This window comes from Nannospalax galili, unplaced genomic scaffold (genome assembly GCF_000622305.1).
Source record: "Nannospalax galili isolate Female #2095 unplaced genomic scaffold, S.galili_v1.0 scaffold634, whole genome shotgun sequence".
Lineage (NCBI taxonomy): Eukaryota > Metazoa > Chordata > Mammalia > Rodentia > Spalacidae > Nannospalax > Nannospalax galili.
The window spans coordinates 3,275,709-3,301,582 of NW_008336853.1; the positions used below are offsets into that span (position 1 = coordinate 3,275,709).

At 49.9% G+C, this 25,874-nt stretch overlaps 1 protein-coding gene across 1 annotated transcript in view; it reads left to right on the forward strand.

Annotated features, from left to right (window-relative positions):
• Window positions 1-25,874, forward strand: part of Sdk2 (sidekick cell adhesion molecule 2) — a 299,575-nt gene that overhangs the window by 179,528 nt on the left and 94,173 nt on the right. Inside the window, exons 4-8 of the mRNA XM_029562667.1 lie at window positions 5,038-5,185; window positions 12,639-12,772; window positions 22,534-22,645; window positions 23,845-24,035; window positions 24,197-24,280. Coding sequence (XP_029418527.1) covers window positions 5,038-5,185; window positions 12,639-12,772; window positions 22,534-22,645; window positions 23,845-24,035; window positions 24,197-24,280 — 669 coding nt within the window. The remainder of the gene's footprint in view (window positions 1-5,037; window positions 5,186-12,638; window positions 12,773-22,533; window positions 22,646-23,844; window positions 24,036-24,196; window positions 24,281-25,874) is intronic.

Below are 25,874 nucleotides of genomic sequence, written 5' to 3' on the forward strand. Positions count from 1 at the left end.
TCTGCAGCTGTGTAACCAATTACCCCGGGACATCATAGTGCAGGGCAGTGTTTCGTTATGTTCACAGAGTCCGTGTTTCTGGAGTCTGGACAGGGCATAGTGGGGACAGTTGGTCCTGCTCTGTGATGACAAGACCTCTGTGGAAGACAGAAAGGCTGCAGGAGAAATCACACGTTTTTCAGGTATCTAGTGTTATGCTGGTGGTCACCTGGGGACCCCAGTTCTTCTCCATCTAGGGTTGTTCCCACATGTGCTCAGGCCTGATGGAGCTTCCTCACAACATGGCAACTGATTCTAAGGCCCAATGTCTGGAGAATAGAGTCAGATAGATGCTCTCCTTTGAATGACCTCATCTTGAAAGCCATGAAGCATCGCTTCCATAATGTTCCATTGATAGAGTGGTCTTAAGCCTGCAAGCCTCAAGCAAAGGGCATATGTAGGAGAAACATGAGTCACGTAGTAAGAAAACATGAGTCACGTTGCAGGAAGGGGGATAATACTGGTGCAGGTGTCTTTGGGAAGAGGCAGCCTGACATACACATAGTGTCTCATGCAACCCTCTGTACATCTCATGAGGAAGGTACTTTGAGTTTTGCAAGAGAGGAAATTAAGATTCCACATGGCCAAAGTCTTGCCCAAAGCCATAGCTAATAAGTACAGATCTGGGACTTGAACTCAATTCTCTAAGTCCCCAAAGCTACTATGAACGTAGTGCCTACCAAATTAGAACAGGGATGCCAATAGTAGCTCTTATCTTTTCAAACATTAAATTGGTTCCATCATGCAGGGTGGTAGAGAGTCACAATACTCTGATGAGTCGTGGCTTGTCCTAATGACATTCCAGGCAGGTACCCAGCAAAAATAGATGCCTTAGGGGCTGTAGAGATGGCTCAGCAGTTAAGAGCACTGGCTGCTCTTACAGAGGACCCAGGTTCGATTCCCAGCACCCATACAGTGGCTAACAATCATCTGTAACTCCAGTTCCAGGGGAATCCGATAATCTCTTCTGACCTCTGTGGGCACTGCATGACACAGGTGTGCTTGCATACATGTAGGCAATATGCTCGTACCCATGAAATAAAAATAATAAATAAAATATTTTAAAAATTGATGCCTTGTGTTTGGAAGTAGGGTGTATGTCATTCAAGGTGGCAGGATGAGGTATGAACACGAAGACAGAAAAGCTGCTTGAGATCTGACTAGGGAGGAAATGTGAATGGAGGGGAGGAGATCTAGATTTTCCTAGAGGAATAAGAAGATGCCATAGGTTCTAAGCAGGTCAGAAAACCAGCCCATGACAGTGTGTAGGAGGAATCTAGACATGGGAGGCCGAACTGGGAGTCAGAGCTGGAAAGATGGGCTCATCTGTTGGCAGGTCCTGTGGGGACCTGGACCTTGGTTCATGAGATGGTCCATGGAGGAAGAGCTGAGGACTTTGTTGGGATGGGGAGGGAAATACCAATGACTCCACGGGTTTGAGCTCAGATGATTGGGGCAGAGGGGTGATGTGTAGGGCAGTGAATAGAGCTAAGGGCACAAGAAGCAGGGCTCAGGCAGGTGGTCTCCAGAAGCCCTCCTGATAGAGCACACAATAGACTATTGGAAATGGCACCTCGGAGCCCAGGGAGAGTTGTAGCTGAAGACATGAAAGTTGTTTCCAGAGAAGTCTGGTCAAAACCATAAGGTTAGGTGAGATACCAAGGAGTAAGGGTGACCCTAAGAGGGTCAAGTCCAGGCCTTGAGAAAATGAACGTGCAGGCCAGTGGTCACACACTTGGGTACTCTGCAGAGCCTGCAAAGCAAGTGATGGAACTGGAAACTCAAGGGCCCAGGTTTTCCACGGGGCCTCCCATGTCCTGGTAAGGAGAGAAGCGGGAAACATCCTGGTGGGTTTGCCAAGTCCTCAGTGACTCAGGATAGAAGAGCTCCCTGCTGCTTCAGCCAACACACGTCCCAAATTTGGCTCATGATGGGGGCTGCTTTACAAATGCTAATATCAGAGACCACGCCAAGACTCTCACCCATGGGAAAATGACAGGCTCTGGAGGGAGTCCTCAGGTGCAGTCAGTTGGAGGACCCACTGGGGGAGGACAGGAAGAAGAGGTCATGGTGTTAGAGTTGACATATAACTTCTACCACAGTAGGGTATGTGACTCTGTACCACTGGGTAAAGAAGTAAGTAAGTAAGGCTCCTGTGGTCCAAACTCCCCAGAGCACATGGGCCTGCTGATCTGGTGAGCCCATGTACAAGCATATCACATGATGGGTTAGAGAATGGGATGGGGAGTCAATAGGGGGCTCCACGTATGGCATTGCCCTCCACACTCCATACCCCTGTAACCAGAAGCTTTGGGAGAGGGACTCCCAACTACATTTCTAAAAAATATTCTACTTATAATCTTTATTTTATGTGTATGAGTGTATTGCCTGTGTGTGTGTAAGTGCACCTGTGTTGTGCAAAGCCTGCAGAGGTCAGAAGAGGGCATCAGATCCCCTGGAACTGGAGTTACAGATGGTTGTAAGTCACCACGTGGTGTTGGGAATCAAACCCAGGTCCTCTGCAAGAGGAGTCAGTGCTCTTAACCGCTGAGCCATCTCTCCAGCCCCAACTACATTTTTAAAAATATTTTTATTGAATATTTAAGAATTTCATAAAATTGGGGCTGGAGAGATGGCTCAGCGGTTAAGAGCACTGATTATTCTTGCAGAGGACCCGGGTTCGATTCCCAGCACCCATATGGCGACTGATAACCATACAAACTCCAGTTCCAGGGGAATCTGGTGCCCTCTTCTGACCTCTGCAGGCATTGCATGATACGCATGCACTTACATACAGGCATACACATAAAATAAAAATAATAACTAAAAATTTTAAAAAGAATTCTATAAAATGTATTTTGATCATTTTCAAATCCTCTCCCCAAGCTCTACCCTAACCCTACTACCCCCAACTTCATGTCCTCTGTTATTTCTTTTACTTATTTATTTTATGTGTATATAAGTGTTTTGCCTGCATGTATGTAAGTGCACTATGTACATGCAGTGACCACAGAGACCAGAAGAGGGCATGGGATTCCCCTGGAAGTAGAGTTACAGATGCTTGTTAGCCACCATGTGGGTGCTGGGAACCAAACTTGGGTCCTTCATAAGAGCAATCCGTGTTCTTAACCACTGAACCATCTCTCCAGTTCCTGTTTTTTCTTTTTTTTTTTTTTAAAGGCCCATGGAGTCAGACTTGTTTTTCCCAAATGCTCTTGGATGCGGGTCCACTCCTTGGAGCCAAACCAACCTACCCAGCATCACACCCTTAAAGAAAACTGGCTCATGGGGCTGAGAGATGACTCAGCGGTTAAGAGCACTGGCTGCTCTTGCAGAGGACCCTGTTCAATTCCCAGTACCCATATGGCTAACTGCCCATAACTCCAGTTCCAGGAGATACAACGCCCTCTTCTGACCTCCTCAGGCACTGCATGATGTGGGTGCATTTACATACATACGGGCAATACACTCATACCAATAAAATAAAAATAATAAATAAAATATTTTTTTTAAAAAAAAGAAAGAAGCCGAGCATGGTGGCGCACACCTTTAATCCCAGCACTCGGGAGGCAGAGTAAGTGATGTTGATTTTATAAACAGGTGACACATTGAGGGATGGAGAGATGGCTCAGCAGTTAAGAACACTGGTTGTTCTTGCAGAAGATCTGGGTTTGAACTCCAGAACCCACGTTGCAGTTAACAACTGTCCATAACTCCAGTCCCAGGGGATCCAACAGCCCCTTCTGACCTCAGCGGGCATTTCATGATACAGGCGCACTTACCCACATGCAGGCAATACATGCATACACATAAAAAAATAATATTAATTAATAATACAAAGAAAGAAAGAAAACTGGCTCTCCCTTTCCCAGCAGCCATCAATTACCAATAGGATCTTTTCACTCAATAGGTGTTCCTGACACATAGCCTCATGTCAGCCAACCAATGCTTGTCATGGGTGAGCACTGACACCTTTTACTGGGTGTCATGAGAGACCACAGGTTCTGACAAGACAGGTCCAGGGGACCTGAGACTGAAGGTCTCAAGATCCCAGGGGTGCCTGTGCTGAAGCCTCACGTACCACACTTGAAGTTGCAAAGATGCCCATTCGTTTCCAAGGTGATGGAAGCCTGGGCACCCCTTCTCAGAGCCCTCTCCAAGCCACTGCTGAGAGAGCCAGTTCCTCCACCTCAGCTCTACCCCAGCTCAGCAGGCAGGCAGAGAGCCAAACGGCATCCCTGTGTGACTTCTCTGTTCTCTGCCTACCCCCTGGCTCACAGAATACCTGGGCCAGGAGGCATGACTCCTGCTTATCTGCCCAAGGCTGGCATGCTCTAAACAGAGCAGTAGAGTGTTTATCATACACGCCACTCCCCCGAGGTGGTTTATGAGAGTCTGAGGCCTCATGCCTACCCTTCCCTCTGCCTAAAGCCACAAAGGTCTGGTCCTAAGACCTGGCCCGGATCCCACAGCCTAAGACCCCCAGCTGTACTGAATCAGCACTACAGGGCAGGGAAGGAGAAACGGCAGCCTAACTTCAAGGTTTGAGTTCAAATCTTCATTTTGTTGCTTCCTAGTTATAGAACCTTAGGCAGGTTAATTAACTTATCTGAGTAGTTTTACCATTGTAAAATGTGTAGACTAATGATCAGCCTTTCGTAACGGCTGGCTAAATCATCCAAGTCAAGTATATGTGGGTACAAATGACACAAAAATGCCAAAGCAGGTCATGTCAGAGTGATGGCTAGAGTAGCAGAGGAGAATTCAACTTCCTGCACTGTCACATGACCTTGTCATCTACAAATATATTGGGTTGAGTTCACTCTGGGATGCTTGTGGTCAGGGAGGCCACAGGTTGGACACACCTGGGTGGGGCACGGGGCACTCCAAGGGCAGTAGCCCCTTCCCAGTGGTCATGTTCTTGGTCACCTTATCTCTCTGCTGGGCAGTCCATGAGGCTGTCCCAGGCCCTGACTCCTGCACCTCCTCTCCCTGCAGACATGGGAAACTTTGAGGAGGGCGAAAAGCACCAGAGCGTTACCCATGGAGAAGCTGCAGTCATCCGAGCACCACGCATCTCCAGCTTCCCCCGGCCACAGGTGACCTGGTTCCGAGATGGTCGCAAGATCCCGCCCAGCAGTCGCATGTGAGGCCCCACCTGCGGGGGAGTGGAGGGCAAAGGGAAGCTAGCCCTGGGGGAGGAAGTCTGAGGCTAGGTAAAGTCTCCCAAATGCTAAAGAGAGTCCTTCCTATAGAAATCTCTATAATTCTGGGACACAGCCAGCCAGGCACTTCCCTGGGCAACGAGAAAAGTTTGGTTCACCCACAGCTTTCTTGGAACATACTGCCAGGACCAGAGCGTTGCCTCCACACTCAGCTGGGAGATAATTCAGGATTTAAGACACCCGAACATGCCCCTGCAAAGGCACTGTTGCCATGGTGACAGGCCCAGGACTCTGTCCATAAAAGCCAGGGAGGACGATTTGAGAGTGCAGGTGTTTGTGCTGTTTGGGTGTGGCTGGGTTTGCTCTGGGGTGTGAGAGCTGTATGTGAGAGGTTGCCAGGAGTTGGTGTGGTCAGGGGAGGCTGGGGTAGATACAAGTAGCCCCTTCAGCATGCACAAAGACCCTTCTGTGTGCTTCTGGCCTCAGTTATAAGCTTGTGGGTAGTGTGCTAGAGTCAACACCCTTCACCTCCCCAGGCAGCCCCAGTAGATTCCACCCTTCACCTTCTGAGCCTGTTTACCGTCCAGAGTCAGCCCACACTTTCCTCTCCACTGCCCCGCTCCAACTGTCCCTTGCTCCTGAAAAGACTGCCTTTTCCCAGCCTGGTCTAGCTGGCTGCAACCTACATGTGCAGACTGCATAGACACCCCACAAACACCCCCCGCTCCGTAGGGAGTAAAGCAAGAGAAGCCCAGACTTGCCTTTGGGGAGCATTAAGTCCCATGATAGGAGCTCAGTAATAGCATAATAAGATTTCCACAGCCGTAGGGAACGGGGCTAAGTTCTCAGGACTGTGGAAAGCACCACACACATACATCCCCTCTCCCCCAGGGCAGCTGCAACCTGTGAGGAAGGAGAGGCTCTCCACCTTGGTCTCTCCTATCTTGAGCATGGGCACTTTGTTTGTTGCTGAATGCGCAGCCCTCACAACAGCCCTGTGAAGTAGCTATCTTTATCCCATCCCAGCAATGAAGCAAAGCTGTTAAAGTTGAACTATTTTTCCCAGCTCTCACGGAGCTTCTGAGTCATGATGCCCACTCCAGAGTCAGGGGCGCCAATCCTTGCCTTCTGTGAAACATATGTGCAGACAGGCACATGGACACAAGTAAGTGGAGGCTTCAGCTAGCTAGTCCTGATGCAGTTATTCTCAATTTGGCCTCCTGAGGAACTAACTCATTTGGGAGCTTTGGAATAAACTGATCCTTGGGTTCTTGCCTAAGGCACTCTGGCTTAATTAAAATGGGATGCTATTTAATCATAAGAATTTTTGAAAGCTCCCAGGTGATTCACACCTGCAGCCAAGGGTTGAGAACCATATTCAGTATGTGTCAGCAAGCTACAGCCACATGATGCTGCATAACAAAGCATCCCAATCGAGCCTAACCCCATAGACACTGTGCTTTTCTTAGGACTGCAGGTTGGTAGTTTAGGCTGAACTGAGCCGGGTGCTTCTGGTCTTGGGTTGTCTGGATAGTGACTGGCATGGAATGGCCTCTTGTTGGATGACAGGTCGCATGCCTCATCCTCCAGCCTGCTAGCCCCAGCATATTCTCTACATATTGCAGAAGAGTAGGAGAGGAAACTTATATCCCATTGGCCAGGACATGGCTATGAAGCAGAAGGCTATCTGTGTCCATGCCCCAGGGCCATGGGTCTCTTCATGAGAGATGGCGTGCATGTAGCATGAGGTGTGAACATCCAGGGAGGTGAAGAAATGGAACACGCTGCTGGTGAGCAGCTATCCTGGGAGTGGCAGCGTGCCCCCTTAGGCCTAAGGCTCAGCAAAGCCAGTCGAATGACTCAGTTGTCATGCAGACGTTGGGATCGTGTTGTGGAAGGGGAATGCTCTACACACAGGTGCTAAGTTCCAGCCCCATCCTAAGTCCCATTCTGATGTTATCTCTAAGGCTCCAGGTATATTGATGAAGGCGTCCTGCAGCCCAGTCAATTGGCAGTGGCTGCCTGGAACTTAGAGTTGAGAAGATTTCTGAGGCCCCAATCTGCACTCATGGGAAAGAGCATCATGATCTGTTGCAGTATCTGCCCTGACTGTGGAAAAGGGCACATCAGCACTCACCTGCTCCATTTGCAGGGGTGGAGGACTCCCTGGCTCCAGGCTCTCTCCTGATCCCTTTCCTAACACCTTTCCACCTCTTTTTCTGTTCATCCTCCCTCCTCACCTGCTTCTCATTCCTGATACCCTGTGCCTGCGGGACAGAACAACCTTGGCCTGTGCACATACACGTACAAATACACGTATAAACACATACATATACACACAAATACACCTGCACACACAAATGTACAAACACACAAATTTACAAACATATGCACACACAAATACACAGACATACACATAAACACATATACACACATACACATGCACAAACATACATGTATACACACATATACACATAAATGCATACTGCATACATACCATGCACACATGCATACACATGCATACATACACATTCATACATACATAAATATGTACATGCATTCACAAATATATATGCGCACATACACAAATACATACATATGTGCATATGCATAAATACACATATATTCATACACATAAGTACACACACAAATGCACACATGCATACATATATACCATGCACACATACATACGCATTCATATATATGCATGAACACGCACATACACACATGCACACATGCCTTATACATGCCCACTCCTGCCCACTCTCAGAAATGCTCCTACCAAATATGTGATGAAACACTGGGGTCCTTTATCCAGTAATTACAGTGAATTAATATTCATAACTGGGCAAGAAGGGTTCCTGGAAGCAAGTCCCCTGTGTCTGCATGCCAGTGCTCCATATCTGATGAATGCTATCAGCCAGCAGACTGTGCAGGGTGTGGAAGGCACCGATATCTACGGAGTGAGCCTCGCGCCACCAGGCAGGACTCAGATTAGTGCAACCTCACATGGCTCCAAGCCCACTGTTGAAAAGGAAGTAAGATTCCTAACAGATACCCACAGAGGGGGCTTTGGGCATGTTCTAGGATGACTTATTCTATCCTTAATTAAATTATAGACCTGGCACCCTTGGAACTGAGAAAGGGGCTGAACAGGAGAAGCGCATAGAAGGTAGGGCTGGGCTAATCAGAGTGAACCGAAGCAGGGGTAGACGATCCAACCCTGCATGAGAGTTGAGCACTGCCGGTGGTGCTCCTCCCTCAGAGGTGCTCGCCGGAGTGCAGCAGGCTGGATGTCCCCCTCAGGGTCACAGCAGCTTTGGGCATGTTGGAAGTAAGGCACATATGTTTCCATGGCTTCCTAAAAAGGGACAGTCATCATGCACAAGGCTGGGAATCCAGGGACCTTCCTTCCTCCCTGTTAGGGTCAAGTAAGCAAGTCCAAGGACCTCTGCCTCCTGTTCCACTCCACATCCAGAACTTGAACATATGCCCTGTAGCTTCCCACATGCCATGACTTCCAGGCTCTGTGCTTTCCCACACCCTGTGACTTCCCATGCCCCATGGTTTCCCCATGCCCTGTGGCTCCCAGGCCAGCACGCTGAGTCAGGCAATGCCAGGCATAGTAACTGGTTGACCTACATCCCAGTGAGCTACACCACAGAGATGAGATTCTGCCCATCCAAATTCCAACCTCGAATGAGGGACATGAGGGGTGTCTTCTCCACACAGTCACTTGAGACTTGGGTTACTAGAACTCTGCCACCACAAAAACTGGCCTTCAAGATCATCCTCCAACAGAGGGGGAAGACTCAACGAAGGATGGTGCAGGAGATCCCACGGTCCAAGACTGGAGGTGTCCACACCCCTCCCTGCATACCCCACCTGGATCAGGAAACTGCAGGGCACGTCCTGGTCAGACAGGCTGGTGCAGTGCCTAGGTCTGCCTTCAGTTGCTCATTGCACCATCCCACAGATTGAGTGATTTACACAGGATGATGTATATTTTACCTCCTCACTATGGAGGTTCAAGTTCAAGGGGCTTCGACTGGTCATGACTTTGCTCAGAGTCCTCTGGTGGGTACAGGGTATCACATACAGGGTATAATAAGAGACATCGTGTGTGTGTGTGTGTGTGTGTGTGTGTGTGTGTATTCTTCCGATCTCTCCCTTTCCCTTTTATGAAGCCCCAGGATTCCATGGGCTCCGCCCTAATGACCTCATTCAACTCCAGTTACCTCCCACAGATCCACCCCTAAACACCAAGGTCAGGTGAAATCCCTACCCCCTTCCTGCCTCAAAATAGGGATTAGATTTATTTTAAATCACGAAACTTGGTGAACATATTCAAATCACACCCAAGCCATAGCACTTAACTTGCACGATGACATCCAGGGTCAAATATGCTCCCTTGGGGACCATTCTGGGCCCTAAAGGATGCTCACTGAGCAGCAGCTCTGGCCTACAAAGATGAACCCAGTATCACTACTCACGGTCCTCTGCTCATTTACATATCATTAGCCTTGCAAAACTGCATTCCCATCATGCATCTAATGTCATGCCACATCTAGAAAACCCCATATAAGGATAAAAAGGGGGCGCAAACCCTATTTTAGGAAAACTTTGTCCCATTCCTGAATTCCCTCCCCACTTCGCTCATGAATAATCCTCCCCTCCATTAGTCAGCTCCTGAAATGAGCTATCTGAAACCCCGGGGGTAGGTGAAAACAAACAAAAAGAAACTCAGCCATAATATACACAAAGTAGAGTTCAAGCAGAGAACGGGGTGGGCGCCTTCCCACTCAAGGAGGGGAGAGCTGGGTGGGCTCCTCTGAAGACCGAAGGGGGTTCAGAAAGGGTGGGTGACTAGAGTAAGGGTCCCTGGAGACTGTGAGACCTGCCCCCATGGGACCACAGCAGCAGGTGTAGCTAGGGGAACTGGACCTACATGATTCCAGGGCCCTGAGTGTCCCTTCCTCCATCCTGAAGCCTAACTGTGTGCAGGTGAGGGCTGTGGGGGTGGGGACAGGCCGTGGGCTGCTCTGCTACCTGGGACCTAGTGACAGAAGGAGTGACAGGAATCAGAATCACAGGGCTGGGGGAAATCTTAGCAAACATGTCCTTCTATCTCTGCAAGGGTGAGGGGACAAGGCTCAGCCACCAAAGAAGGAAATATTATGTTCCTCAGAGCCTGGGACTGGACCTGCATGCCAGAACTTACCCTCAGCCCCACCACCACCCTGAACAGCCCAGCCTCCTCTCCCAACCCTCAGACAGCCCCCACCAAGCTACTTGTAAGGACAGGGCCCTAGGTAAGACTCTCAGAGGGAAGATGGTCATCATCCCAATCCCATCTTCCATATTTAAAATATTTGAGCACGGGGCTAGGGAGATAGCTCAATTGGTAAAGTGCTTTACCTCAGGGTAAAAGCATGAGGACATGTTCTCCTTCTCCAGAACAGGATGGGGGCTCCGCTCCGTCTTAGAATCCCAGTATCCCCTTCCCAGGGAGGAAGAGACAGGCAGATCCTTGGGGCTCCCTGTCCAGCCAGCCTAACCTACTTGGCAAATCCCATGCTGTCTCAAAGGAGGTGAACAGCACTGAGGAGCAACACCTGGGGTTGTCCTCTGACCTAGACAGACAGACAGACAGACAGACACACACACACACACACACACACACACACATACACACACACACACACACACACACACACACACACAAACACACACAGTCTTAGTTTGGCTCTGATCCTACTTCCTATCACTGTGTTAACTGCAGATAAAAAGAACTCTCCAGAAAAAATAATGTATCTCTGGGGTCCCTAAGCCTTGGGAGTCCAGAGAACTCGCCTCCCTGCTGCCCAGAACTCCCTTGATGGGTGTAAGGATGCTTAGCACGCAGAGCCCCCAAAACCAGGGGCAGAGGCAGCACCGCCAGGCTACAGAGGGCTGGGCCGGAGAAGCATTAGTGGAGATGTTTATTTGAGAGCCTGTTTAAAACTCTGTAACATTCACCTAATGGGAAAATTTGAAAAGAATTCAACTGGATTTGTCCTTGTTAAACTAACATTAAGGATGTTTAACAGCTGTCTCGGGCACATCGCATTACAATCCGGAGACAGACTTGGCAAAATAATGGTTTTGTTTGTCATCAAGAGAATGGGTAAAAGAAGCTGGGCAGAGCTGGTGTGGGCAGCGCTCCCAGAGCTTCTTCACTTACATTTAAGGGGGACCCCCACTCCCTATTTTACTGCCTAGACACCTGGCCTGTGGAGGAACCATGGAGAAGAATCAGGAAAGGGAAGGAGCTTGGAACAAAAGGCCAATCTCCTTTAACCCTGTGGACCAGCTCAGTGGGCGCCACACATGTTTGGGAAAGAGGAAATGGATTCCCAGGGAGGGTACTGGAGAGATATGGCCCTCAGAAGTCTGTATGAGGTGACCTGTGGCCTTTGAAAAGTCTGCTCAAGGGACTAGAGAGATGGCTTGGTGGTTAAGAGCACTGGCTGCTCTTGCAGAGGATCCAGGTTCAGTTCCCAGCACACACATGGCAGCTAATAACTGTCCTAACTCCAGTTCCAGGGGATCTGACGCCCTCTTCTGGCCTTCATGAGCATTGCACAACACGGGTGCACTTATATACCTGCAGGCAGTACACTCATACACATAAAAAAATAATAATTTTTAAAAAGGAAAGAAAAATCTGCTTAAATGACTTTAGGATGCAGCCAATCCCAGGGCTGAGGCGATGGCTCAGTAGACAAAGAATTTATCTTGCAAGCGTGAGGACCTGAGTTCGAGCTCCAGAATCCAAGTGAAAAAGGAATCGGGCATGGTGGGGCACATCTGTAATCCCGGTGCTGGGGAGGCAAACACACACACACACACACACACACACACACACACACACACAGGCTTCATTACTGAAGTCATCCTCATCACTCATCATACATTGTCAAACACAGATTTACTCCAGGAACATGTATTTGTGTGTCTGTGTCTGTGTTGTGTGTATGTGTCTGTGTGTGTGTGTGTTTGTGTTTGTATGCTTACCATACAGAGGTAACCATCAAGGCTATGACATGGCAGGAACAGAAGTCCAAGAGACCTCGGGGGGCCGGAGTAGGGGAAGGTCCCATATCTGGCCCTAGGGTGGGGAATAGGAAACCCTTAGCTTCAGGCAGTGAAAAAATTTTACTGGCGTATAACAGGCAGTACAAGTATGGTGGATTCTTTCTCTGCAAACACCATGGCTGGGTTTGGACAGAAAGTGGTTGAGGTAAAGTTGGAGGCACTGTCAGAAGCAACCCTCTCTAGGCTTCTAAGCTGGAGGGGTAGTATGGTCAGGCTACCTGCCTCGGGTCCCCAGTTACAGTCCCTAGCTCCAAGCCCTTTGGATACCTGTCAAAGGACTCCTTTGCCTCTTCCCAGAGCCATCACATTGGAGAACACCCTTGTCATCCTGTCCACCGTGGCTCCCGATGCTGGCCACTACTACGTGCAGGCAGTTAATGACAAGAACGGGGACAACAAGACCAGCCAGCCCATCACTCTCGCCGTGGAGAGTAAGTAAGCGCAGAGCCGGGAACCATCACTGAGCAGAAACAGGCGGGTCATTAAATCTCAGAAATGGGGCTCCAGGGGGTCGTTGGGAAGATGGAGTAGTGGGAGATTCGAGACTGGAGGTGGAGGGGTGGAGCCCTCCAGAGGAGGAGGAGGAGCCCAGCCAGGGTAGGAAGAAAGGGTGCCGGGAGCCAGTGCAGTCACAGAAGTGGGAAGCACAGTTCTGCTCCAATGGTAGACATAGTTCTAGGAAAGGGGAGGCTTAGCTTAGCTGTTAGCATGGCCACCACAAGCTGGGGGAGGATAGAACCAAGCCAGAGAGTATTTGGGCTCAGGTGCTGGTAGAGAGAGCACCCCAGGAGATCAGAAGCTTTTTTTATAAAGAAATACACTAACTAACTGCCTGCCCAGCTGGTACATAAATGGTGCTGTTTCTGCTCAGAGCCAGGCAGCCCCTAATACTGGCTGTCCCCCAGACTCCCATCCTCAGATGTCTGGCTCCCTGGGAGAGACAGGCACAGAGGCTGGAACCCAGCAAAGGGGCACACAGCTCTGGTACCCTCAGGTAAAGAGACAGTCATCCATCCAGATGAGACTAGAGCAAGGATTTGTCCCTGGCTTGGTTCTCCCCATCAGACTGACCCCAGCTGTAGGCTTTCTCCTCAGGATAGACAAGGTGGGATGTGTGGCCAGGGCGCTGCCCAAGCTGGGACTCACTAAGACCAAATCCAAGTGCTTGGAACATGACTAGCACTTCCTGCGCAGCTGAGCGACATGCAAACTGGGGGAGCCAGATGTTTGCCTCCCTCCACATCTGTATGATTCCCACCCCCAAAGCAAGACTCATTTATCATCCTTGCCCCACTGGTATGGCACCTATCAGTGGTGATTTGAGAGTGTGTCTGCCTTTGTTGATCTTAGCTGCTACCAGTGTCTAGAACATTTCTAGCCTCTGCTGTCTCCTCCCTGGGCCTTCTGAACTCCAGCAGGTCCCCTTCCAGTGGTCCCACTTGTTTCCTTCCTATCTGCCTAGGAAGAAATCCAGTACAGGGAGGAGAATCCCTCTGTTTACTGACCAGGGAGGGTCATGGTTGTCACCTCTGACATTGGCCTGAGCCAGGGCTATTTCTGTAGGAAAAAAGAATTTGTCATGGGAGGAGATGGGTTTTCCATACACTTCCCAATGATCAGATTACCCCAAATATCATGGAACCCAATCTTTCTTTTTTTTGATTAGTGTCAGACTGAGTATGTAGCTCACTTGGTAGAGTACTTCCAGAACATTCCCGAAGCCCTAGATTCAGTCTCCAGCACCACATAAAACCGGCTATGATGGCAAATGCCTGTAATTTCAGCACTTAGAAAGTAGAGGCAGGAGGATCAGGAGTTCAAGGCCATCTTCCTTCATCTATGCATCAAGTTCAAGGCCAGCCTGGGACAAGCGAGACTCTCTTTCAAAAAAAAAAAAAAAAAAAAAGGGAAATGGGGCTGGAGGGATGACTCAGCAGTTAAGACCCCCGGGTTCAGTTCCCAGCACCCAAACCATGACTAACAACTGTCCCTGACTCCAGTTCCAGGGGATCTGATGCCCTCTTCTGGCCTCTGTGGGCACTGCAAACACATAGTACATACACACACACACACACACACACACACACACACACACACACACACACACCACACAAAGGCAAAACACACATGCACATAAAATTAAAATATAAATAAATAAAAACAGTTTTTAAAAAGAGAGACAGTCACTGGGGGTGGCTTAGAGAGTTCTTAAGCCTTGTTGAATCTTGAGTCACTTCTTGCTTCCTGTGCCCACTTGAAGACGAGCTCTCTGCTTTCTGCTCCTGCTCCAACCACCTCCTGCCACCATGCCTCTCCACCGAGATGGACTGTAATTCCCCTGGAACTGTAAGTTCAAATAAACGAGAGAGAGAGAGAGAGAGAGAGAGAGAGAGAGAGAGAGAGAGAGAGAGAGAGAGAGAGAGAGAGAGAGAGAGAGAGAGAGAGAGAGAGAGAGAGAGACAGAGACGGAGACAGAGACAGACAGAGAGACAGAGACAGACAGAGAGACAGAGACAGACAGAGACATGGAAGGTCTTGCCATCAGAGTCAAATCCAGACATCTTCTTGGGTGACTATTTCTCTTTGCTCTACCTCCAACCACCCCAGCCGGCCCAAGGGAGGCCACAGGGCTCTGTCTGTCCCCCTCATCTGCCTGCCCCCAAATCTCACCCAGTTGTCAGGCCCCTCACCCCAGAGCCCCTCCATTCCTTTGTCCTGGGCTGTGATTAATGCTGAATCCAGAGCAGACTCGGCTGATTTTTAGCTAATTTCCCTTCCACAAGTGATTGCACTTCAAAACCCTGCGTTTGCACTGACACAGTCCCCGGGCCTGCCTGCCAGCCAATTTGTGAGGAGCAATTGCCACTTCGCCCACCAGCAGCTCAGGCTCCCCATTACCTGGCTGGGAGCCTCACTCTCCTCCTACCCCCTCCTCTTCCTCCATCAAGTTCTGCTGCCTCCAGCTCAGCAGCTTCTAAGCAGCCCTTGTGTGGAGCCATGGGGAGAAAATGGAGAAGGAAAGAGCCAGGCTGGTGACCCTAGAAGTTGCACCTGCCCAGAGTTAATGCAGGAGACATCACCATCCTGAAAGTCCACACCCATCTGATGACCCACACCTGGGAATCAGAGCTACACTGCTCCAGAGAAATATAACATATGCTGAGCATGGTGGCACATGCCTTTAATCCCAGTACTTGAAAGTCAGAGGCAGGAAGCCAGCCTGGTCTATATAGCAAGCTCCAGGCTAGCCAGGGCTACATAGTGAGATCCTGTCTCAAAAAACAAATAAAAAGAAAGAAATATATAGTAAAAATATAATGTACATTAAATTTTTTAATTTTCCAGTGGCCCCATTTATTTATTATTTATTTATTGGGTTTTTAAAAATATTTTATTTATTTTTATTTTATGTGTATACGTGTATTGCCTGCATGTAAGTAAGTGCCCCGTGTCATGCCATGCCTGCAGAAGACAGAGGGGACTGTCAGATCCCCTGGAACTGGAGTTACGGACAATTGTTAGCTGCCATGTGGGTGCTGGGATCAAACCTGGGTCTTCTGCAAGAACAGTCAGTGGTCTTAACCTCTGAGCCATCTCTCCAGCCCTATTTATTGGTGGTTTTTAAGGCGGAGTCTCACATAGCCCAGGCTAGCCTTAAACTTCCTATGTAGCCAAAGATGACCTTGAACTCCTGATCCTCCAGCTTCTACCTCTCAAGTGCTGGGATCGCAGGCTTGTAACACCACACCCAAAGGGTTGCATCATTTTTTTAAGTAAAAATAAATAAGTGGAATTCATCTTATTAAATGTATTTTATTTAACCCAATGTATCCAAAATATCCTTTTAGCATACCATCAATATAGAATGTATTAGCAAGATACTCTACATTGGGTGGTTTTTTTTTTTTTTTTGCATACTAAGTCTGTGAAATCTGTGCACATTTTACACTTTTAGAGCATCTCGTTTTGAATGCTAAATCTTCATCTGCGATACGTGATCCGTATTTAGATTTCATCAGATTTACAGCTGAAAAGGTAACATCTTATGCCCAAGTTGTTCCTGCTTCAAAGTGTTCTAATAACTGAATTGGGGATCCGTTTTTAATTAAATGTAAATTAGTTAAAATTAAATCTCATTAAATCAAGCCACATTTCAGGAGCTTGGTGGGCATGTGTGGCACACAGTCCATGCTGGATAGCGTGGGCTTTAAGGCCTGAATACTGTGAGGCTGCAGAGCAGGTATCTGGGTCCAGCAGATCTATCCAGGAAGGAGCCAACAGCACATTAATGCCCACTCAGAGCACCTGGGCTAGGTGAGTCACAGGCGTCCTGAGCCAGGCTTCCTCCTCTGGAAAGTGATGGCCTGAGGCAGAGCTGGGAGGATGCAGGGAGGTAACCCCGAATGGATCGTAGTAGCTGTCCCTTGTTGCTCCTTTGACTGAAATGGTCCTGGGCCTCAGGGTCCAGCTTGGCCTCCACGTGGAGGAGCTCCAAAAAAGATGCCCTCCTCCTTACGTGGACCTGCCTATGTTCTTCACCACAGCATCCCACCGGGCCTGGAGGATGTTTCGTGGTTCATCTACATACACCAAAGCCACCATGCTAAACCCCCACCCCAGCCATCTCACTCTCATTGACCCCTACCAGGTGTCAGGTCTTGCCCCACCCCCCTGCTGGTGGCATGAACCACCCCCCCATAGGCATGAGCTGGATCCTCATAGGCCCAAGCCTTGGCTTCTAGCAACTCTGTCTTTTGGGGTTTCTGAATATTTATTTTATTTTTTAATTATGTGTATGTGCACATGAGTGCTGGTGCCCATGGAGGCCAGAGGTATTAGGTCTCTTGGAACTAGAGTTACAGACAGCTGTTAGCCACCTGATATGGGTTCTGGGACTCAAACTCGGGTTCTCTGCAAGAGCAGCAAATGCTCTTAACCCCTGAGCCATCTCTCCAGTCCCTCTTTTCAAGTTTTAAGGACTGTCCGTCCTTCAGCCTCTATCTGGAACATGGGCTGAATACAGCATGCATCTGCCTCTGCTCCCTAAGCTTACTCCAAGAAGCCACAGAAGATATGGTGGCCAAGGGATGGGACTCAGCACAGCCTCCCAGCAAGTAGCCAGGTATGTCCTGCAAAGGTGAGCCATGCCATCTCTGGTGGCCTCTGACTGCCACCCTCCTCTCCGAGGTGCTGCCTACATTTTCAGCACTGAAGGCACCAGGGACCATCTGGGCACTCCACTGGCTTACTAGTGTCTTTTCTGTCCTCGGGGGCAGAGGGTTGGGCTATCGATTCCATACTTTATATTACATTTATTTACTAAGTTGGTGGGACGGGCACATGCCACAGCACACGAAGTCAGAGACAACTTGCAGGAGTCAGTTCTGTCCTTCCACCATGTGATTTTGGTCCTGGGAATCAAACTCAGATCATCAGGATTGGCAGAAAGTGCCTTTGCCTGCCATCTCTCATCAGCCCCCATTATCCACATTTTATACCTACAGAAACTGAGGGGACAGGTCAGAGGTCACATCATACACTTCCCAGGGCCTTTTGCTAATCACTGGCAAAGTTGGGCCATAGGTATCACTGTGGTCTCTGCGGGCAATGTCAGGACACAGTCTAGCCCTGCTGTCTCTCTCAGCCTAGCCCCATCTTAGATCCCACTCACTACCCTACACCCCCAACACTCCACTCCCTGGCCCTTGGCCTGGCACCCACCCCATTCTCTGAGCTTCAGGGACCTGCTGCCCACACTCTGCACCCCTCACAGGTCTTCCTTCACCACCACTTCCTGTTCCCAGAAAAAAGCAAGTCAACATCCAGGGCTCAGCCTTCATCCTTCCCTCACACCCAGATCTGTGGCTCCTGAATTTCTCCGTTGGTATCCACACATCTGCGTGAATGGATACAGAATGGATCTGCGTCCTAGCCTGGCACCTCTGAACATCCCTAGCCATTTAGACATCCCACCACCATCCCAAGCAGAGTAACAGGATCTAAACTCATCTCCCTTTGCGACCCAGTTTTCCCCTGGGACCGCCATTGCTCTGTAAAGGGCCCCATCTCTAGGCTTCCGGTCTCTGAATTGCCATGGCCCTGTCTTCTCCCCTAGACCTTCACTGTGCACTGCTGGCTTTGTCGCCTCGTCTTCTCTTTTCTCACTTAAGACTTGACGTCCAACTCAGAGCTGTGCTCATGAATCCTCAGTCACCAGGCCATTCCCCCACCACCCCACCCCGTCAAGTCTGCTTCATTCCCTCAACAGGGATGGAAAATGAGCTTCCTGTCTCAAGGTAGCTCTGAGGGCCTTGAACCCTGCACTCGTCCTCTCTCTCTCTCTCTCTCTCTCTCTCTCTCTCTCTCTCTCTCTCTCTCACACACACACACACAGACACACAGACACACACACACTGTTCTCCCATTCTAGAATACCCCTCTTCCCTCTTGTTTCTCTCTCAGCCCTCTCAAGTCCAGTGTCTCCCATGAAACCATTCACCCACCCTGGGCATCTTGAGGCTCTGACTAGGCGTCAGTCAGGAGCCCCAGAGACTCTAGCACATCCACCGCTCAGTAACCCAGCGTCTGCTATTCTATTGTGAGGTGGTGGGGACAGCTCTTCCCAGCATAGCAGACGTGTACCAGGAGCAGGACTGACCTTCACTGAATACCTACTATGCTCCAGGTACTCTGAACCACCCGACTGGGCCTCTGTCCCAGCCCTCATCACAGGCCTCTTTAAGTCATTAAGTCATTAAGGTGTCAGCATTGATGAGACTTCCTCCTGAGACTTCCTCCTGGCCATCTTCCCCAGAGCACAGACCCTGCTGTCTCTCCAGGTAGGAAATCCCCTATTCCTGATATCTATAGAGCAAGATGTGTTGAGCAGGACCTCAGTCCACACAGTCCTGACAGGTGCTGTTTTTCGGCTGTGGTTGATCTTGTTCAGTACTAGGGAGTGAACCCAGAACCTCACAAAGACAAGGCAAGTGGATAGTGTCCAGTTACTTCTATTGCTTTGATAAAACAGTGGCCAAAACCAACATGGGGAGGAAAGTGTTTATTTTATCTTCATGTCCCAGGTCACAGTTCATCACTGAAGGAAGTCAGGAACCTGGAGGCAGGAGCTGGAGCACAGGCCATGGAGGAACTGCTTACTGGCTTGCTCCCCTGACCCCTGCTCAGCCTGCTTTCTTATTCAACACAGGCCTACCTGCCGGGGGGGGGGCACCACCCATAGTGGGCTTAGCCCTCTCACATCACTCAACAATCTAGAAGATACCCTACAGACATAGCCACAGGCCAGTCCAATGGAGGAAATTCCTCAACTGAGGCTCCCTCTACCCAGTGTGTCAAGTTGACACTAAAATTATCCAGCACAGATGGCCTTGAACTCACTCTATAGCTCAGGCTGGCCTTGAATTGTTTTCTTGCTTTAGCCTCCTGCAGAGCCAGGATTAGTGGTCTGTACCACCTGGCCCAAATCTGGTGGTCAATTTTTTTTGTTTTGAGAGTGGGTCTCATATACCCTAAAGTGTTCTGAAACTCAATATGTAGCTCAAGATGACCTTAAACGCCTGATCCTCCTCACCCTACCTCATGCATGCTGGGGTTACAGGCATGTGCCGTGTTTATGAAGTACTGGGGGTCAAACCCAGAGTGTCCTGCATGTTAGACAAGCACTCTACCAACCTCCAGCCCTACGTAGTGATTGTTATTCCCATTTTGTTACTGAGGAAACAGAGGCTGAGTAGAATGAACTAACCTGCCTAGGTCACTTACAGAATACGTGGGACAGAGCAAGCCTTAAACTCGAGCTTCCCTAAACCCAGGCCTACCTCCCTCCTGTGCCCAGGGTCCCCAGCCAATGGCTTCCCTCCATCCCTACAGGTTGCTGCCTGGACCTGGCCACATGCTTGGAGGTAGGGGGAGATGCCGGTCACAGTAACAAGCAACCTTCATCCTTAATCTCTGCCTACCCATAGCTCACCTTCCTTCAGGCTGGCAGCACTGGCTTGGACTCTTAACAGTCTGTCTCATCCGTGTGGCCCATTAATCTGAACCATAGTACCTGTGCGCCGGCATGTAATAAACAACGTAGAGCACACTTTTATGGATTCAGCTATATCAGCAGCTTTCAATCCGATCGCGCTTTATGGTGCCTACATGAGGCTTTATATTGTTGCAATTACTTTGCTTTATATACCGCCTTTCTTGGCCCTTCATTTTACTTTATTTTTACATTTTATTCCCATTCTTCCTGAGCTGTTTCTAGTGCGGCCTGGAGTCCAGGTAGGAAACCTGACAGGGAATGACAGTGGCTCAGTGTGGCTGCAGAGCCATGGTGTACCCTCCTCCTGACCCCACAGGAAAGAGCCCATCAGTCTCCCCACACCTGTGTAAGCCATCACAGCCCACTCCCTCCAGAGAGTCCTGGAAAGGGGCCAACTGGATAGATTTGTCGAGCAAGAAAAAAGTCCTCTCGGTGTGTATTTTAGGAACTGGGAGCAGGTGTGGGGTGGATATCAAAGCTGTGGCCAGTGCTGGGCCTACGCTGAGGCACAAAGAGGAGCCAGGCACCCCCAAAAGGACTCAGAACACAAGGAAAGACCATGATTCCACCACCCCACCTACAAGCTAGGGTCTGCTTATCTTTTATTCCATAAACCCACCCATGGAAGTTCCCCCTCATTTCTACAAACCCTGGTAGGTGGACAGTGGTAACGGCTGTTCTGCTGCTGTTCATTGTTCACTGGAGTGTGTTTGCACACCTCCTGTGTGCTGACCAGCATGCTGTGTGCTGGAGATGCAGTGGCCGTCAGGACCAAGCATCAGCTCTGGGCCTGTAAGAAAGTCATGTGACACTGTCCTGGGTCTGGTGTTAGAGGCAGAAGGCGAGGGGTCACAGGGTGGGGTTGGTGAGGGAACAGAGTCACTGTATCCTCACATGGCTGAGAGAGAGAGAGAGAGACAGAGACAGAGACAGAGAGACAGAGAGACAGAGAGAGAGACAGAGAGAGAGAGGGGCGCAAAGGGACTGTCTATAAGGGAGAGAGGAGTCCGGAGAGAGGCTGCGCCCCAGTCCTCTTCTCTTTGTACAAGGACACTAATCCCATGGTGTCCAACCTCAGCCAAGTCTCATCAGCTTCCAAAGGCCCCACTTTCAAGGCCACCATAGCAGTATTAGGATTTCAGCATGTAGACCATCCAAAGATACCATTCCACCCATGTCGAGGCCCTCCTTGGCTCCCATCCCAATATCTAGACTGGTCACATGAGGCAACCATTACAGCAAGCTAGCCCCTGCAGGCTTCTTACCACATGAACAGATTCTCTCAGGGATCTGGAAGCAAATATGAAATCAAGGGGTCAGCAGGGCCTGGTGCCCTTGAACACCCCGCCCCCAGCTTCTTCCACGTCTCATGTCTTTGCTTGGCGTCTCCCTTGTGGGTCTTGTATCTAGAGTTCCCACTTCCTGTGCAGAAGGAGAACTTGTTCTAATCCAATGTGAGTGCATCTGAATCAGTTACATCTGCCAAGACCGTGTTCCAAATTAAGCCACGTTCATAGCTGCTGGGTGGCCCTGAACCAGGGGAGGGGAATTCCTCTCAACAGCAATGTAAACAATAACTACCCCTCCTCATAGGGTCCCAATGACAAACCAAAGTTCGATTCCATCAAAGTTCACCCTGGGAACCAATGAGTTTATTGGGATCTCAAGGGAAGTCCAGTGACCCTCCCACCCTCTCCTCTGAGAGAATGCCAGCAGTCCACAGACCCACTTCTGATGGCCTCTTGCAAGCGGTCACAGAATGGCGTTCTCCAGTAGGAACCCTACCGGATTCAGTGCAGAGAGTCTGTAGTCTAGTGAAGGGGAACAAAGAAAGTACATTAATAGGACACACTGAGGCAGGTTTTCAACCACAGTGGGACAAGATAATGATGAGGAGGGGGAGCATTGTTGACTTACAGGTGGAGGCAGGAGGCCTTTGAGGCTCCCCTGACACTCTGGTGTGAGTCCTGGGCAGAGGAAGAGGAAGACAGTCCCAAGTCTGTCCAGAGAGACAGCTCTGTAGCTTCCCACAGAGCCTACCTGCTCTGTACCCTAAGGACCAAGGTCTCCATCCATCTGCCTGATCAGGCAGGGCAGGGATTTCTGACTCCACCCACCTAACACCTGACCTCTCCCCAGATGTTGGCGGGCCTGCAGATCCCATCGCACCAACCATCATCGTCCCACCCAAGAACACCAGTGTCGTGGCCGGGACCTCTGAGGTGACCATGGAGTGTGTGGCCAATGCCAGGTGGGTGGTTCCTCCTCAACCACTCCCTGACTGGAACTGTAACCAAGAGCACAGTCTCCATTCAGAAAGATCCAGAAGCCTGGTCAGATGGGAACCTGTGAGAGCAGAGGAGGGTGGCAGGTGAACACTAGAGGTTTGGTGCCTGTCACGTACACTCAGTCACTCACTCTTGGCTGCCCCAGGGGAGAGAGCCAGGCTGTAGGACTTGCTAGAAAGGAGATTTCAGCCCAGGCTATGGGACAGAGGGCCCTTCTGCTCCTTACACAGAGCAGTCACTCAGAGCAGCAGAGTCCTGCATGTGGGATACATAGAAAGCGGAGCATTGTAGGAGATGACCCACAGGGTAGGTATGGCATGGATTTTGTGGTGTCGTCCTCCAGCCCCTTACATAGGAGGCTGTTAAAACATCCCTATGAGGACTGCTTGCTGAGAGCTACCCATAGGACCTCCTTATCCCAACACGACACAAGTATTGAAAACCTGCATGCCAGAGAGGGCAGGCGGGCTAGTTAGCCCACAATCACCCAACCAGTTGACAGCCGAGCTGAACTAGAGTTGGCTGCCCACAAGGTCCGGCTCCCTGCCTTGCTGTGGGCTTCAGTCTGCTTATGGGAATAACCTGGTACTAACCTCACCTATAAGACCTACCCCAGCCTGCCCCGCCCTACCTTGCCCAGCCCTGCCTAGGAACTCTATAGAGATAAACTGTGGTATGGATGGGGAGTTACACTGAGGGTCTCAAGGTCCCCTCTAGCTGAGGATTCCTGGAGAGTCAGGCTCCTGTAGCTGCATTTCTGAAAGCATGCTCCACGAAGTCCACATTTCTTACAAAGACAGGAAAGGGGACCAGGATATGTATTAAATGCCCTGAGAAGTCTCACAGCCACAAACCTGCATGAGGAAAGAAGTTAGGGTCAGGCTGTCCCCATACTGTGTCCCCCACTCCTGTTCAGAGAGCTTTCCACAACCCACGGGCTCACCTTTACAACTATACAGAGCAGTACAGTTACCTGCCATTCCACAGAGAGGGAAACTGAGCTCCAAGGCCCTTTAGGACTGTGTCTTGGAGCCTTCATCTAGGGAGTGGCAGGCACTAGCAAGTGCAGCCAGCTCCACTGTGTCCCCTCCCACACCTGCCCTGCCCCCACTGTCCTTCCAGAAGTCCTTGTCCCACTGCAACTGCTTCTCCCATCCTGCAGGCCCCTGATCAAGCTACACATTGTCTGGAAGAAGGACGGGGCTTTAGTTTCCAGTGGCATCAGCGATTACAACCGCAGGCTCACCATCACCAACCCCACTGTCAGTGACACTGGCTACTACGAGTGTGAGGCCATGCTGCGCAGCAGCAGTGTGGCTCCTGTCACACGGGGCGCCTACCTCTCAGTGCTGGGTGAGTTGGGGTGCATGTTGGGGCTCCCCTGGTGTGTGTGGTGGTAGTGTGAGGCAGAGGGGCAGAGGAGAGGGGGATCAGGGCAGCGTGGCTAGGTCTAAAAGGAGTGACTGTGACAGGGTTACAGGCCTCTGATCCCTCTCTTGGTCCTTCCCCTGCAGAACCACCTCAGTTTGTCAAAGAGCCAGAGAGACACATTACTGCAGAGATGGAAAAGGTGGTGGACATTCCTTGTCGGGCCAAAGGTAACACAGAGGTGTGGATGTGGGACAAGGACCCCAGACCTTCAGCCTTTCCCATCCAGGTTGAGACATCTCTAAGTCCCACCTTCCTCTCTCTAAGCCCCATCACTAAGCAGTGACAGGCTGGCTGGGAGCAGGCACCTAAGAAACAAACAACCAAATTACCGTAATCTTAGGCTGCAAATCAACCCACGTAACTCTAACTCGAAGGTTACAAATGAACCCAAATTACCGTAATTTCAGGACAGGTGACAGACCCAAATTGCCCATAATTTGAGAGTTGAAGACAATGCCAAATCACCGTTTTGCCAGCATCGGCAGATCTGGTGTGTCTCACCTGAACGTGTGTCATTCGCTCAGCCTTGTTTGTTGGGAGTGTCTGACTTGGTCTCCTTCCTCTGATAGTCCTACTTAACCCGCTGTCACAGTCACTAAAGAGCTTCTGCTCTCCCCTTCCTTGCTGTCCCTCATCCTGATAAAGCCAAGCCAAAAGGCAGGAGATCAAGAGTAAAGAGGAAGGATGGTTCTGAGCAGGGGAACTCATGCCTGTAATCCCAGCATGGAGAAACTAGGCAGGAGAATTACTGCAAATCCCAGGCCCCTGGGGCATGGAGAATCTTGAACAAAGGAGTGGATATGGCCCTGACTGGAGGGAGACTGGCATAAAGGGGCTTGAGTAGTGACAGCCCTTCCAAGACCTCCAGAGACAGGCAAAGAACTGCAGGTGTAGTCAAGACTTTCCCAGGGCTTACCGTGTGCCTGTTGTTCTCGAGGCTGGGTTTACAGATGAGTCACATAGCCCAATCCTTCCTGTTTTCAAACTGAAATTCTCTCAAAGAGATGAAGAAACCAATAAACAAATAAGGATGCCTTATTTCATCTCATCCAAGATGCCATAAGCTGTGAGATGCCCCATTATTTTATGTACCGTTAAGAAAGAAAAAAGGCTGCCAATTAAATTATGACACGCTGTTGATGGTAAGCCACACCCTGTACCCTGGCCTCCTCCCCGCACCCCATCACACTGAAATGAATGGCAAAGAATGAGCATCGTCTGATGGATGAGACACCATGGTGGCTGATGGAGTGGAAGGGCACAGGGGGCAAAAGCAAATGAGCTGGGGGTATGAGTGCCTCTCATGAATGTGGAGGCTCCTCTAGGGAAGTCCCAGTAGAGCCAGAGAGAGGGAAAGGATGGAGGGCCACAGGGAGGACTGAGGAATATCTCTGAGAAGTGAGAACAAGAGACAAGGGAGCCTCGTCCACCTCTGCGTGCAGACCAGGGATGAGGAGACTTCTGGGGACCTCCAGAGGAACAGCGGCCCCTCTGCCTTCTCTTCCACCTGGACGCTGTGGTCAGGGGGTTTGGGAACTAAATCCACACTTGTAGGTTGCCACAACACACAGAAGGCTGTGCTAGGCATTGTGGTAAAATTTATACACTGTCATACCTGCACTCAGGAGACTGAAGAAGGAGGTTGGACGTGAGTTCAAGGCCAACCTGGGCTGCGTAGTAAGTTCCAAGGTAACTTGGGCTACAGAATGAGACTCTAAATAAATAAATAAATAAATAAATAAATAAATAAATAAATAAATA